General features: G+C 43.1%; 2 protein-coding genes across 5 annotated transcripts in view; both read right to left on the bottom strand.

The window, feature by feature from the left end:
* Window positions 1-10,379, bottom strand: part of arid1ab (AT-rich interactive domain 1Ab) — a 131,775-nt gene extending 121,396 nt beyond the window's left edge. For all 4 annotated transcript variants that reach the window (XM_080735904.1, XM_080735905.1, XM_080735906.1 and 1 more), the window contains exon 1: window positions 9,030-10,379. In XM_080735904.1, coding sequence (XP_080592030.1) covers window positions 9,030-10,184 — 1,155 coding nt within the window. In that variant the 5' untranslated portion in view covers window positions 10,185-10,379. The remainder of the gene's footprint in view (window positions 1-9,029) is intronic.
* LOC308292879 (GTPase IMAP family member 8-like) overlaps window positions 1-14,635 on the bottom strand; it is a gene marked incomplete at both ends in the record, with an annotated part of 407,153 nt that overhangs the window by 327,134 nt on the left and 65,384 nt on the right. The window lies entirely within an intron of this gene.

Here is a 14,635-nt window from a genome sequence, read left to right as displayed (position 1 = left end):
AAATAGAATATATAGTGTAAAAGTTCATTTTCCTCTGTAATATAATTTTTTTTTTTTAACTTTCATATATTCTTGATACATTGTGCAGCATGCAGTGAAATATGCAAAACCGTGTTTGTTTTCATTTTGAATTTTAATGGCATACAGCTCATCAAAAATCCACATCTCAAAATATTACATTATTGCATGAGACCACAATGAGTGTTTTCTATCATCGGTAGAAAGCAGGTGGTGCAAGTCAGGTATAAGCCTGTGATTTAATTGCCATCATTATCATCATCATCTGCCACTTACTGTACAAAACCCAAACGCACCAATGCCAATGAATGAAAATCTGCTCCAAAACACTGAAATGGGATCTAGTTCATTGTCGTCGGGCAAAAAACCTTGCATCTCCATATTTCAACGTTGCGCGTGAATTAATGCCATACTTTATCATAGAATAGTGCGGCACAAAAGTTGTGAAAATAGCATATCTACAAGCTCATAAGAACGTGTTGCAAAGCCAACATGTCGACACGTTCTTGTGAGCTTATAGATATGCTATTTTCACTATTTTAAACATGTTCTTTTGAATAACAATGACAAAAGGAACAGTTTATGGGCACTGCTGGCCTAGCGGTCAAGGTGCCCAGCGATCAAGGCGCATAACACATATAAGCTGCAACACAGCCTGACAACAAATCGCAGGTTTGAATCCCCAGGCCATTTGCTGCGTGGCACTCCCCGTCTCTCTCTACCATCAAGCAGTGTTCATTTTGCATTGTGAGCTTGTGGATCGTTTAATTTCAACATGCAACCAGGTCTAAAATCAGCGATTAAGACTCCTTAAATTTAGGCCTAGAATTATTGAATGCTTTAACCAGTGAAAAATAGCGGATATACAAGCTCGCTGCGAGCTTGTAGATCTGCTATTTTTGAAAAAGTCGTGAAAAATAGCAGATATACAAGCTCGCTGCGAGCTTGTAGATCTGCTATTTTTGAAAAAGTCGTGAAAATGTGTGCAAATCTTTGAATACCGGTATATGTATTTTCAAAGCGAACGTTTGTAACTCAAATTTTGCCTCTGGGGGGTCCCTGGAACTAAATATTTTAGGATGGGGATCCGTGGCCAAATAAACATCATTTTGGGGGTCCTTCAAATGAAAAGGTTTGAGAACCACTGACATAATAGTCTCTCAAGAACAGACTAACTGAGCTCCATTTGAAGTGAAAAGGACCTTTTCTTTGACGATGGCTAGCCAGGTTGCTGACATAGAAACATGGGTTTTTTTTTTTTTTAAAAAGGATTCAAGACACTTATAGAATCGGGTCAAAATTCTAATTTTCACGATTTTTCAAAAATAGATCTACAAGCTCGCAGCGCGGCTGTGAGCTTGTATATCTGCTATTTTTCAATAGTTAAAGCATAAAATAATGATACACAATAATGGGCGTTATAAATGGGTTAAGGCCCACCAACATAAAAATGTGTCAACAAAATCAACTGTACATTTAGTAGACCACCCGACAGCAACGACTGGTAAAGAAGAGTCAACCCAGAAAGCAGTGCTGGTCACAGACAGTTCACGTCTGTAGCAGGGAGAAAACTAGGCCAGACGCTGGGCTGATGTGGGGCAGCCAGGTTGGACTTTGGTCCGCTGGCTGCCACATCAGTCACACATGTGTCTGGGTACTAGCAGCACTGGCCTCATCTGACATCAGCCACAATTACCCCAAAATGGTATGGAGAGGAGACGAAAATAAACTAATAGGAAAAGGTTTACTCCGGGATACCACTTTTATCCAATCAAGAGAACTCACACGGGATGCAGGATAAACATGTGAATTTGGAAGGGATGGCGCAAAGAAATGAACAGACAAAATTGGAACACTATCAAATGGAAACTGATAAATGCATACTCTCTCCTGATTGTACGAAAATGGCAACCCATTTGAAAATGTATTTTCTGTTTATTAAAGAGCTGGAGAGAATCAGTGCGACCCCGGTTACTGAACAAACACTGCATAGCAATGATTGCTACAATATGGTTATGGTTTTAACAAAGAAAACCTCTGTTTTAACCACACATTATCTACCCTGAACTACAGTACATGAACCATAGTGTCCCTTATTCTGTGGTGAGTGCTGTCAAAAACAGCTCGTAGATCTGCACTTTTCAGCAAGAATAATCAGTGCAGAGGGGAAAAGGAGGGGGCAGACCTCTGTCACGATTATGACATTTTACATGACGATTCGTTTTCACTCAAATAATTGCGATTAACGATTTAATTGTGTTTTTGTCGTTGACGATTATATTTCTGTTTGGCTTGTAGGCTTTGAAGTTGCACATGGCAGATATGACACATAACCTAAATAGGCAAAGAAATGACTGACATATTTTACAACTTTATATTTAAAAAGAACATTGATAGTGGAAATAGCCGATCGACAAGCTCACAACGCGTCGCATCGCGACGCTATGTGAGCTTGTAGATCTGCTATTTACACTATTTTTGACTTTTATTTTAAATATATGAACATTTTTCAACATGGAAAGGATTATGACGATATTGAAAAATAATCACGATTATGTCAAATAATCGCAATTAGACGATTATGTAATAATTGTGACAGCCCTATCTGGGGGACTCTGGTCAACTAAGTAAAGGTTTAAGTCGTTCAAAACAAAAGACAACATGTGACCACTGTCACCTACAATGACATGATGACCAAAACATGGACACCAGGTTGAAAGTGACTTTTTCCAAGTCTGTTGAGCTTATAATTGAAACACAAAACAAGCATAAAATGAAAGTCCCCCTGCAACAATCTCTATCAATTCATGATTCTCAGTGGTTCTCAAACGTTTTCATGTCAAGGTCCCTCAAATTGATATGCATTTGGCCGCAGACCCCCCCCATCTGAAAATGTTTTGTGCCAGGGACCCCCAGAAGAGAAGATTTATATAAAAAAGAATAACATTTTCGATACAATTTCTTTCTTCAAATATTTTCAGAAATAGCAGATGAACAAGCGTGTAGTGTGGCAAGAAGTGATGCACTGTGAGCTTGTACATATGCCATTTATGAATAATCAACATATAAACAGATAAAGGGAGAGCCAATGTTCTGCATTTATTTTACTTTTCCAATACAGTTGATTCTGGCTCTTCTCATTCCGTGTCACTAATGAGATTTCGGAAATTAGCCTCTTTTCCGTTAACCAGAGAATACAGTTCCTGCCAAAACGAGAGATCCGCCGCGAACCAACCGGGGGGTAAGGCACCGCCGCCGATGTCCAATTAATGCAACCAACGTCCTCCCAGACATTTTTCAGTTCTCAGAGCGAGCCAAGGGCCCTTTAAGTAAGAAACTGCTTATTATTACCACATGCGAGCCCAATCAATCCATATGAAGAAAGCTCGGGGCAAACTAGCAGTCTAAAGAGAGTGTTGGTTTAAGTTGATGTCTTTGCTCTCCAAAGTGCATGATGATTACTGCCGCGATAATAAAAACACTATTAATTCCGATGCAATCAGACTGACAAACGTGGTCTACCCACTATTAGCCTGGCTGATGTCAAATTAATGTCATATTCATGTACAGTACATACATAGATTTATTGGTACTTGTATTGGCAGTGAGAATTGCGTGATACATCCCCTAGCGGGGAATAAGTGACAACAGCAAAAAGCGTTTCTGGCGCCGACAGAAATAAATAACATAAACATGAAAATAAATACTCTTTAAGCACAGGGCCAAAAGGAATTGCTTTGCCGATTATGTCAACGCAATGCTCGTCACTGTGAAATAGTCTCATTGTAAACGTCAACACAAGAAACTCGCAGAAATTCAAGAAAAGCGAAAGATTAATTTGCACACTGGGTGTCAGTGTGGGAAGACAATTGCCCTCGTCAGTACTATTTTGGTTTTATTCTTTTTTTCTTTTTTCTTCCTTTGTTTGTTTTCCGGTTAAGCTCTCTCTAAACTTTCATAACTCTTGAATTGAGAACCCCGAAGCGCTGAAATCTGCTTCTTTGAGCTTTGATTTAGCCGCAACCGGAGACGGATAAAATATATTAAAAACAACACGGAGGAAAACAATAAAGCAGTCTCCAGGTGTCTATTTTGAGTCAAGCAGTCCCTGAGGGACACGATGAATGAGATGGAAGGTTATTTAGACTAGTCTACGACACCTGCAAACACACATGAGCCAGGAGGAGGAGGAGGAGGAGGAGAGTTTCTCATTTCCACCTCCTGGAAGAGAAAACTGCCTGTGCTTTACGGGCGCGTAGCGCTATTCCGAGGTCCTGTTGTTTCGAGGTCCCAGTAGTTCCGAGGCTAACCTGACGAGTGACGACGCTGGTGAATGCTAACCTGATGACACTGGTGAATGCTAACCTGCCGACACTGAAAATACACATTAACATGAATCCAACATGATAGAGTTGTCTAGGAATCTAGGAATCTATCTATGAAATCTAAGAAACAGTTTAATCTGCGACACAATTGTGTACAATATACAATATTGTGTACAATATATGTCTCTCTCTCTCAGCTAAGGGGTCATTGGCCGGAAGACCTTGAAGACCCCTGCTTTACAGAGTTATCACGACAAGAAAGCAAACTGAGTCTGTGACACATATTATACCTTTAAAAATGTAAAGTAAGTGATATTTTGTTAAAAGGTTAAATCTCTACAATGTAATCGTTGCTTGAGTGTTGGTAACAGGGGTCTCTTTAATCTGTATCCTGTGTGAGTTCTGTCACCTGATTGGATAAAATCGGTATCCCGACCTGAAAACGTTTACTATTACAGTATTTTCTGGACTATAAGGCGCACCTGACTATAAGGCGCACTGTCAATGAATGGTCTATTTTCAAACTGTTTTCATATATAAGGCGCACCTGACTATAAGGCGCACATAATAGACGCTACCGTTGCGTTATGCATCAAACAGATGGAGCTGTGCTAAAGGGAATGTCAATGTCAATGAATGATCCATATATAAGGCGCACTGGACTATAAGGCGCACTGTAGTTTTTTGAGAAAATTAAAGGCTTTTAAGCGCGCCTTATAGTCCGGAAAATACGGTACTTATTAAGAGCTGGAGAGACAGAGACTCAGAACAAACACTTTATAGCAATGGTTACTATCAGAATATATAGCCATTTAAAACTAATTTTAACAAAAAAACGAGTAAGAGCAGCCATTACGACTCCATAAGGCCCGCCAAAATAAAGATTTGTCAACAAAATCAACTGTACATTTAATTAGTACCCAACTGTACACTTACCCTACCCTATTTTCCTGAATCCTAATATTAAGATAAACAGAGATGCAGACAGACACTGCTGCAGCTAATTATCTGAGTTGATGTCAAAAAGCCACACAAAAGACTGTGTCAGTATGAATTCTAAAATTCAGATTTTTACACAATTTTAGCCACCTGGTGTCCCTATTTTGGGCATGTCAGGGGCAAAAACTGTCACATAAAAATGCACATAGCAAGAATATAGCAAATATTCAAGCTCACATGGCAAAGCGTTGCGAGCTTGTAGGTGCACTACTTTGACTATCCATCATACAACGAAGTAAGTGGTTAAACGGGCCATAATGGTGACCCCAATACAAGTCATTGTTTATTCACTGCTTCAGCAATATAGTATTGTACACATCATGTGTCTTGCAGTGTAGACTAATTGCAAACCAAAATGCTCCACACTTTGCTGAGTGTTCATTTCCCACATGGTTGAGGAAGCTCATGCTAATGCTAAACCAGCTATATTCCGGTTATCCTTTGTCCGTCTCCTAATACCCACAACTCAACCAAACAGTTAGCAAGCCAAGTGATATGTCTATCATTTATCACATTGTCACATTGTGTCAAAGCAGTAAGCACACCACTGAGTCAGTTACGTTACTTATTTTTGTTAAGACGTTATGAATGCCACAATATGTTGTCATTCATTGTCATTCCAAAGAGTCGAATGGCTAATTTATGTACATCACATCCATGACACGTTGTGAGCTTGCAGGAGCAACTGGTGAGAATATAGGGTAAAAATAATTCTGATTATTTTTTGTAGTTCTATTTGCATGCTTTCATTTTATGCTTGTTGTTTCAATTATAAGCTCAGACTTGAAAGACAGTTCTTGTTTCTCAACGTGTCTTTTCCCAGTGTGAATAAAGGTTGAACAAATTAATACAAATAAAAACGTAATAAGCAACCCAGCCTGTCAACATCTCATCTCTGAGCTGTGAAGACATAAAAACCCATTCCATTATTAAGTCATAACTTCAGCTACACCAATATTATGTATGTTATTACAATTGTATTAAGTAGTATAGACATGTATAATGCTAGCTGTAATAGTATTGGTATGTAAACCAGAATATATATTGCAAACACACTGATCCTTTATTGTAACTGATGCTGAACGATAACCAGACTACTCCTCAATGAATCAGCACGATAAAAAAATATATATATATGAATTAAGACTTGCTGAACACAACACGGCCTTGGATTGTCTCAAACACGTGAACCCTATTCCCTATACTGGGCATGTCACACTCATAGGCAAACATTTGGCAGATACAGGCAAACATTCTGCAAAAATAGCTGATATACAATCTCAGAAAGCGTAGCAGAAACGTTGAGAGCTCATATATCGTCCATTTTCGGCAAAGAGGTTTGGTGTGGAGGGAAGAACGGAAGGGATCAAGTACAGATCCCTGGGAGGCCCCTGCTATGAATAACAATAGGGTTTAAAGGGGTTAAAACTGACAGCATATTAGAAATTATCTCTTCGTTTGTGGAGGAAAGAACTAAATACAGTCAGGTGGTACAGTACCCTTCCCTTGTCCCCTTTAAACATGTAAAATGAGCCATTGGTATCACTTTTAAACGACGTATAGGCCTAATGAGCATGTAAAATGAAACAAGGGCACCCTACCTATGATAAAACCAACATGTGACACACATGTTTGCAGAGTGAAAACAGTCCATGGTTGAAAAACCCGGGGCTGATGTCACCGGAGACGGGGAGGATGTAGGTTAGCAAGCAGCGGTGTTGACATGACATGGTTACAACACGCCGCATGCGAAAGTAAATTTGGCCATTGTAACCCCGGTGAAAAGAGGCAGTGACACTTGGCTGACACCTTGGCAGCTTGTAAACACACGCTGCCGCCAGTCCGACTTCTACTCCCCTCACGTGGGCCAAAGATTATCCAGGCCAGAGTCTCTCTCCATGTCTCAGTCTCCCTCTCTATGCACAATGTTAAGCGCTGATCTGGAAACAGTGGGAACGGCTGCTCTAGAAAGAGCCAGAGGACCACACCTACTCCTATCTGCTGTACTGGGATCAGATTTGAAGACAACCGGGGCGTGTGAGCGACAGCGACAACAACCAACTTTTGGGGGGGAAGAACACTTCGATCGATTTGTCAGAAATCCTAACATTGTGTGTGTGCCGCCACTCCTCGACACGAGAGCAAGCGTTAGTGTTAGAGACATATAAAGCTTTCATAAATAAAAGAGTCAGCATGCAAATTACTGCAGTAGGAGGGAGAGGACAAAATGTGTTCGATAAAATGCAACAGAGAAGGAGTGTGCGTGATATCCAAATCCAAAACAAAATGTGCAGTCTTTTCTTCGTTTGTGTTATTGCTTTAAACAGGATTAGCTCGGTTAAAAAAGAATGGTGCTCATTCAGGAACAAGAACACTACATATTTTTCAGATGACATGAATGCCACATAATTATCAACAAAGAAAGAGTGCGTGCTGCTAAAATATGAATGACAGAATGGATGTAATTCTCCTGACAAGGTGGAATAACAAGAGTTAAGCAGGAATGGGTGTTTTTTTTCCCTTTTGCAGCGGTGCATTAGATGCAATTATAAATGGCCAGGAGCAGGGGAAGGGGGAGGCAGCCAATCAGATCTCGACTCGCATGTCAACCTAAGACCAACTGTCTCCTGGCTCTGACAGCAGCAGGATTTTACCTCCATAATTCAAATCCCAAAGCAAAGCAATCTGCACTTTTGCCAACTCGAATCACTGGCCGTGTGTTTACAAGCGGCACATGGACGGAGACGACTAGCTCCTCCGAGGGGGAAAATGGTCGTGCAAAGATAGCTAGACACAGCCTCTCCTTCGGTACAAAACCTATCCGTCGCTATTATAATACAATTATAACAATTCCAGAGGACGCAATGTTGCGATTCACTGCCTCTGCGATGTTTTATACTGACACTTAGATCCAACACTCGCCTTTAAATGACAGCTGAAGCCCTTTTTCAAATCGTGACGATGGCTTATGAATATGCAAATGCCAACAGCTAAGCGCTCATCGGGGTTTTGTTTTTGGCATCTTGTTTGTAAGCTCAGACAGGGCTTTCATCACACAACTTTTTGATCGTACTGAAAGGAAAGCAAACCACCCCCACGGAAGGCTATTTAACAGCGGATTCCCACAGAAAGCTGACAGCCACACACACACACACACACACACAGGCTGGAGGAGAAGAATCACTTTAGCCTCGCCAAGGAAATATCACCTTTAGCCTCCCCTTGCTTTCCTAGCTGGACACAAACTCTGCTCCAGTTTCAACCCGGAGCAGCCAAAGTGAGCTCATATCCACACACCAACACGCAAAGTTGAACGTGAAACAACAGCATTTTAAAGCGTCCCCCCCCCCCCCAACCTAAACATGATTGCAGGGGGTGGTACTGAGAGAAACACACACACATACACACACACACACACAGAGAGAGAAGGCAGCCATTTTAGAGATCTAGCTACATAGACAATGGCTGTGTTTCCCATTGCAATATATAGCAACTCTCTCTATAACCTAGTGGGTCTTTCCACCAAACACTCACACATACACACACACAGTACACACACAGACAGAGAGACAGACAGATTGCTGGGTTTAGGTTGGTTCTGTGTGTGACTGGGGGTGAAAGTGGGTCGGGGTTAACTGTGGCACAGTGAGATCAAATGGATCAGGGGAGAAGTTTTGTGTTTTTTACCTGGGTTCTGCTTATTGTCTGTCCAGTGTTTCCCGGGCTCATAGGAGGATGGTGGCTCCTTTGTTGCCAAGTGGAGTGGCCCCCACCACCACCACCTCCATACTGGCTCCCACCTCCCACCACCATGTCCGGCGGGGGCCCCCCTTTGCTCCCGGGGCCCTGCTGCTGCTCCTGCAGGCTGTTATAGTCCTGCGGCTGCTGCCCTGGGTAGCTCTGGTAGCTCCTGGCGGAGCTCGGCGAGGTCAGGAGCTGGTTGAGGGTCGGCGTGGACGTGGACGCCGACCCCGCGGGCGCGTTGTTGCCCATGTTGTACCGCGTGCTGCTGTACGGCGACGAGGCGGCCATGGGGCCGCCGGGAGGCTGCTTGCCGCCGGCTTGTTGTTGTTGTTGTTGCTGCTGAGCCCCGGCCGGCGGAGCGGGAGGAGGCTGCTGCTGCCCGCCGCTCCGCGGGGAGGCAGAGCTCATGGCCCCGGCGTAGCCTCCGCCGCCGCCTCCTCCCTGCTGGGCCTGCTGCTGCTGATACGCAGTCCTGTTGGGGAAGGGGCTGTAGCTGTTGTAGTGGTTGGGGTAGTGGTGGTCCGCCGGGTGGTGCGAGTTGGGACCCGGGTAGCCGGGCTCCATCATGCCGCCACCAGCTGCCATGCCAGGGCTTTGTTGGCCGCCATGTTGATGAAAAGCGGCCCGGTGGCCGTAGTGCTGGTTGTAGCCGTACGGCGGCGGAGGGAAGGAGGCGCCCGGGTGCTGCTGCTGGCCGTGGTGGTGTCCTCCCATCCCCGGGTGGCTGCTGTTGTTGTTCCCCTCGGGAACCCCATCGTTCTGGTTGCTACTGCTATTATTATTATTCACCCGGCCTCCGCTGCTGCTGGATAGATTCCCGTTGCCGTTCTTCATGTCAGGCTCTCCTCCTCCCCCAGCGCTGCCAGCAGCATCGGTCCCGTCCTGCAGCTCCTTCTGGCCCGGCGAGGAGCCGCGGTCGCCGCAGCCCGGCTCCTTGTTGTCCCCGCCGTGCTGCTGCTGCTGCTGCTGCTGCTGCTGCTGCTTGTCGCCCGGCGCCGACAGCTCCGGCTCCTGCGCGGCCTCCCGCTCCGGCTTTTTGAGCTCGGAAGGCGGGCTGCTGTTGAGAGCTGCGACGCTGCTGGCGACCTGAGCGGCCATGATATTATATCTACTCTATGCTACTACTCTCTCTCCGTTCTCTCTTTCTTTCTCCTCTTCTGCTCCTCGTTCCTTCGCCTCCCTCAACACGGTGACTCGCTCACGAGCAAAGCCCGGAATCGCGCGGAAGAACCATTAAACACCATTATTGTTTCGCTGTGTATTCCTCGAACGAAAAAACGTACCCGATGTCCCTTCTCCGGTTCATTCCTCCTCCTCCGTCCTCCCCCTCCCCGGCCCCGAACCACCTCGTCCCGGACCGAATCCGGCATCCACCGCGCCGTCCGTGGTTGGAAAGTTTAAAGTTTTTTTGTGGGGGTGGGGGGATATAAAAGGAACAATATTTTAAGCGTTAAACCCGGACCCTTTGGACAGGGAGGGGGGAATTAAAACGTAACGCCGCAGAAGGTGTGTGTTTGGGCTTCTGTTACAGAAGGAGAGTGTGAGCTGGAAACCCGAGCGAACCAACACGAGGCTCCACAGCCATTTTACTGAACGCACGGGGCGCCGCGGAAACACGGAGCGGACTAGGCCCCCGCTCACTGGAAGCGGACTGCACTGCATGTGCTAGCACTAATGAGCTAGCTAGTGGAGAGAGGGTTTGTTTTTGTGCCTACGTGAGCGAGTTAAAGGTAACCTGAGTTGTAAACAGAACAGAGGATGGGGATGCTCCTCCCATAGGCCTTGTTGGATGGTGGGGAAAAGTGTGCATTGTCAAAAAATAAAGACAATTTTGATATTAGCTCAGCTTAAAGACGCAGTGAAATTAAAAATGTTTTTTTTTTCTTCTTCACACTTTTAGAGCATACCTCTAAAATCATAATGAGGACATATCTATCAAATAAATGAGAATTTTTGATTTGTGTGTATTTTTATATCAAAAGTCCATAAAATTAGAATTGTATTTACTTCCTGTAAACACAAGGCTTCCTTTTCAGACTGAAACTTCAAAATAAAATGCCATTTCCCTGGGACTTTAAACCTGAACTTTTATTGGCACAACACAGGTTTAATTTAAATTGTGTAAGAAGTGGATGAAATTATTTTGTCGCACAAGCACCCATCCTTTGCACCCATTTCTGGGGAAAATAACAGAAATAGAAATGAACAGGCAAAAAACATAATTTGTTTTAATTTGTACTAATATTAGGAATATTATTGTGTGTGTGTGTGTGTGTGTGTGTGTGTGTGTGTGTGTGTGTGTGTGTGTGTGTCTGTGCGGGCGGGCATACATGTGTCTATGTAACATGCAATAACTACATAACTCGTCACAAAAGAGGCAGCAACTGTGTTTTGAATAGAAAAAAATGCCTTTGTGCATGAGTCATGTTTCCCATAATAAATGTTCCCCATAATAACCACGTTCATCTGTGCAGTTTATCTTATTAGCTCGTTAAAGGAGTGTAGCCAAACAAGCACGCCACAGTGTCATCCTCTGTAGGCCTATACTACTAAGGCTAATGGCTACAAGTGGCTGCATCCTCTGCCCTGGACAGGGTAACGGGGAGCACAAGCCAAAAATAGACAATGCACAAGCTCACAACGCAGCATGTTATGAGCATATTTTTGGCAAAGAGATTTGCCGTAGACAGAAAAAAGCAGTCCAAAATACAACTCAGGTCCAGTTTACTAAGCCTAGATGGTTGAAGTGTTAAGCAACATGTATACTAGTATAGGCCTACTAACAGTAGCCTATCTATATGAGCTGTTTGAACAGACATCCCAAGAATAAGGAACAAAGAATGCCCCTTATTATCAGTCCATTAGGTTACGCGTCTTTTGAGCGGTGCTAACGCTTCTATATCTGGCTTTGTCCTTTTGTCCCGTGTATGTCCGGACCGTCACTGGTCAATTGGTGTCTGTTTGTACGTATGGCTACATTGGCCAAGCTGCACGGGACGCTTGATGAAATTAACTCATAAATAGCACTGATGTTTTGTTTCCAAATGAGGGATGATTCCTTTTTTCACAACGTAGGCTATTGTTGGAAACTCTAGTGAGGAGTTGATGAAGGTCTCCTTTGTGTCTCCATAGAGAACGGCTGTCGGTCATCACATTATTGGCTCCGGAATGCGACAAAAACAAGAAGAATATCCATGAATTCAAGTCTCCATGGGGTGAGTAATCCATGAAAATAAGTAATTTGGGGGATGAACTATCCCTTTAATGTGCGTTTGTCCTGCATTGTGCAAGCACTGTTGAGGTTGTGTATAGTGTTGTATATTTTGTTTCATTATCAATGGTGTTTCTTTGAGTGTGATGTATTTACCCGGCTGAATCTATTCTACAGTACTTTTTCTTGCCCTGTAACTGTATCTTAACTGCTGTGCTGCCTTTGGCGACTTACTGTATCCATGGACTGAGAGCTATATGAGAAGTAGAAGTGTGTCCCATCGTTTATGCTAGAGCAGGGGTGTCAAACTCATTTTGGGTTAGGGGCCACATTGGTCAAAAGATGACTTAAAGGACAACCTTTTTTGGAGCTGTGTGAAGCACAGGCTCCCTATACGTGGCCGTGTGGGTCTGTCTGTCTGTGTGTCTGTCTGTCTGTCTGTGTGTGTGTCTGTATGTAGCCTGAACTTCCTAAACTTCGGCACGCCACTAGTCCCACAGTTTTGCCACCACACACTCGCGCCATATGTCAAATCGACCGGCTTACTCGGGAATCGTGGGCTATTACTTTTCTAAGAGAAAGGTTCTATAGTTTAATTGATATTAATTTATTAGTGAATTAATTTTCCCCATTGACTTATAATGGGAATCGCAAAAACTCACATTCAATTATTTGTCTCTCGCAAACCATAGGGGCTAGAGTTTCAAGACTTGGAGAGGAGGTTCATAATGATTTCAAGGATTAAATAAAAAATAATTGTGTCATTTGGCCGCATGGTGGCGCCATAACACCCCACTTTACGTTTTGGCCTGTAACTCTTGAACCGTAGGTCGGAAAATTAAAAATATTTTTTCCCTGGATTCCTTGGGTCATGACGCATCTCCCCATATAGGCCACGCCCATTTGCGCCATGATAGATTTTCCGCCATCTTGAATTTTCTCCAAAACACACTTTTTGCTCCTTTTCCTACATATTTTCTTCAAATGTCACAAAAATCGGTACACATGATCCACACACACACACACACACACACACACACACACACACACACACACACACACACAGCTCCACTTCACACGGGTGTGATTTTATTATTATTATTGCAACAAGCTTTCAAATCTTAGATTGTAATTAGAGAAAAGAAAAGATGAGTGTTAAAATGTTTTCATTTCTTTCTTTCTATCATTTAAGCAATCTTAGCCATTTTGATTTTTGATTTTGATTGATTTTGATTTCAGTGGGGGCATAAATATGTCTTTTTAGACACAATAAGCCAGCGATTTCTTCATTACTATTTAGAGGTGTAAAAGGAAAATAATATATATATATATATTCTTGACTTATTTGCACTGACTTTGGTCACTTTTTTCAGGCCCTGCACTATTGGGTTGTGTTGGTTGTACTGTGTATTATTGCGGTGTTGATATGGCGGTGCGATACTTGTGTTGCATGACTGCATTGACTAGCAGTGACTGTTATGTGCACTCTTTTGTTTGGCACTGTTTGCTAAGTTATGCTTGAGTATAGCCTTTTTGTGTGTGTGACGTGTCACTTATGAGCATTGAATGTTTCGTGGTCACTTTATGTATATATTCTTCTTCTCTTTTTGCAATAGCTTTCGACACTTTATGTTTTATTCATCTTTTTTTGTGCTTGCTCTTTGGACTGTATACTACAGTACTCTTTTTCTTTTTCTTACTTCTCTGTAACTTGTAACCTTAACTGCTGTGCTGCCTCTGGGCAACTGAATTTCCCATGTGGGATAATAAAGGTATCTATCTACAGTAACACTACTAAATAAGTCTGCCCATGAAAGATTGTGGTGCATCTTGGGACTGGGCTTATTGGCCCTCATTTATCAACGTGGTGCAGATCAAAATTTGGGTGTACACCGAAATTTAGGGAAGTCTCGACATTTATCATTTCAACTTGACTTTGACGTTGGCGTAGGGTAGGATCAAATCTCACGTCAAGTCCAGAGGTGGTGTAGGATTCATCCTACACCACTTTGTTCCATTGTAGACGTGCGGAGCAGCATTGTGTAACTATTTGACAGGCAATGGACACATGTATCCACTCGAAAATGTATATCCAACACAATAATAAATAATCCTGTGAAAATATAACATTTTATAAAAGTATATTATAGCCAGCTACATCATGGACATGCACGCCGATTTTATTTCCAAGTTACAATGACAAGCAATCAAAATCTAGCAACATGGAAGCAATCTACTGTTAAGTGCTTTAACAGTCTATATTTTAAGATTACAGACCTGGCTCAGAACAAGCACATTATAGCCTACGAACGCATGCGAGAGCATTTTCGGGACCAGC

The sequence above is a fragment of the Nannobrachium achirus genome (assembly GCF_963921795.1).
Source record: "Nannobrachium achirus genome assembly, chromosome: 10".
Taxonomy (NCBI): Eukaryota; Metazoa; Chordata; class Actinopteri; order Myctophiformes; family Myctophidae; genus Nannobrachium; species Nannobrachium achirus.
Note: the sequence above shows the minus strand (reverse complement) of the source record. Positions and strands in the feature narration are given on the sequence as shown.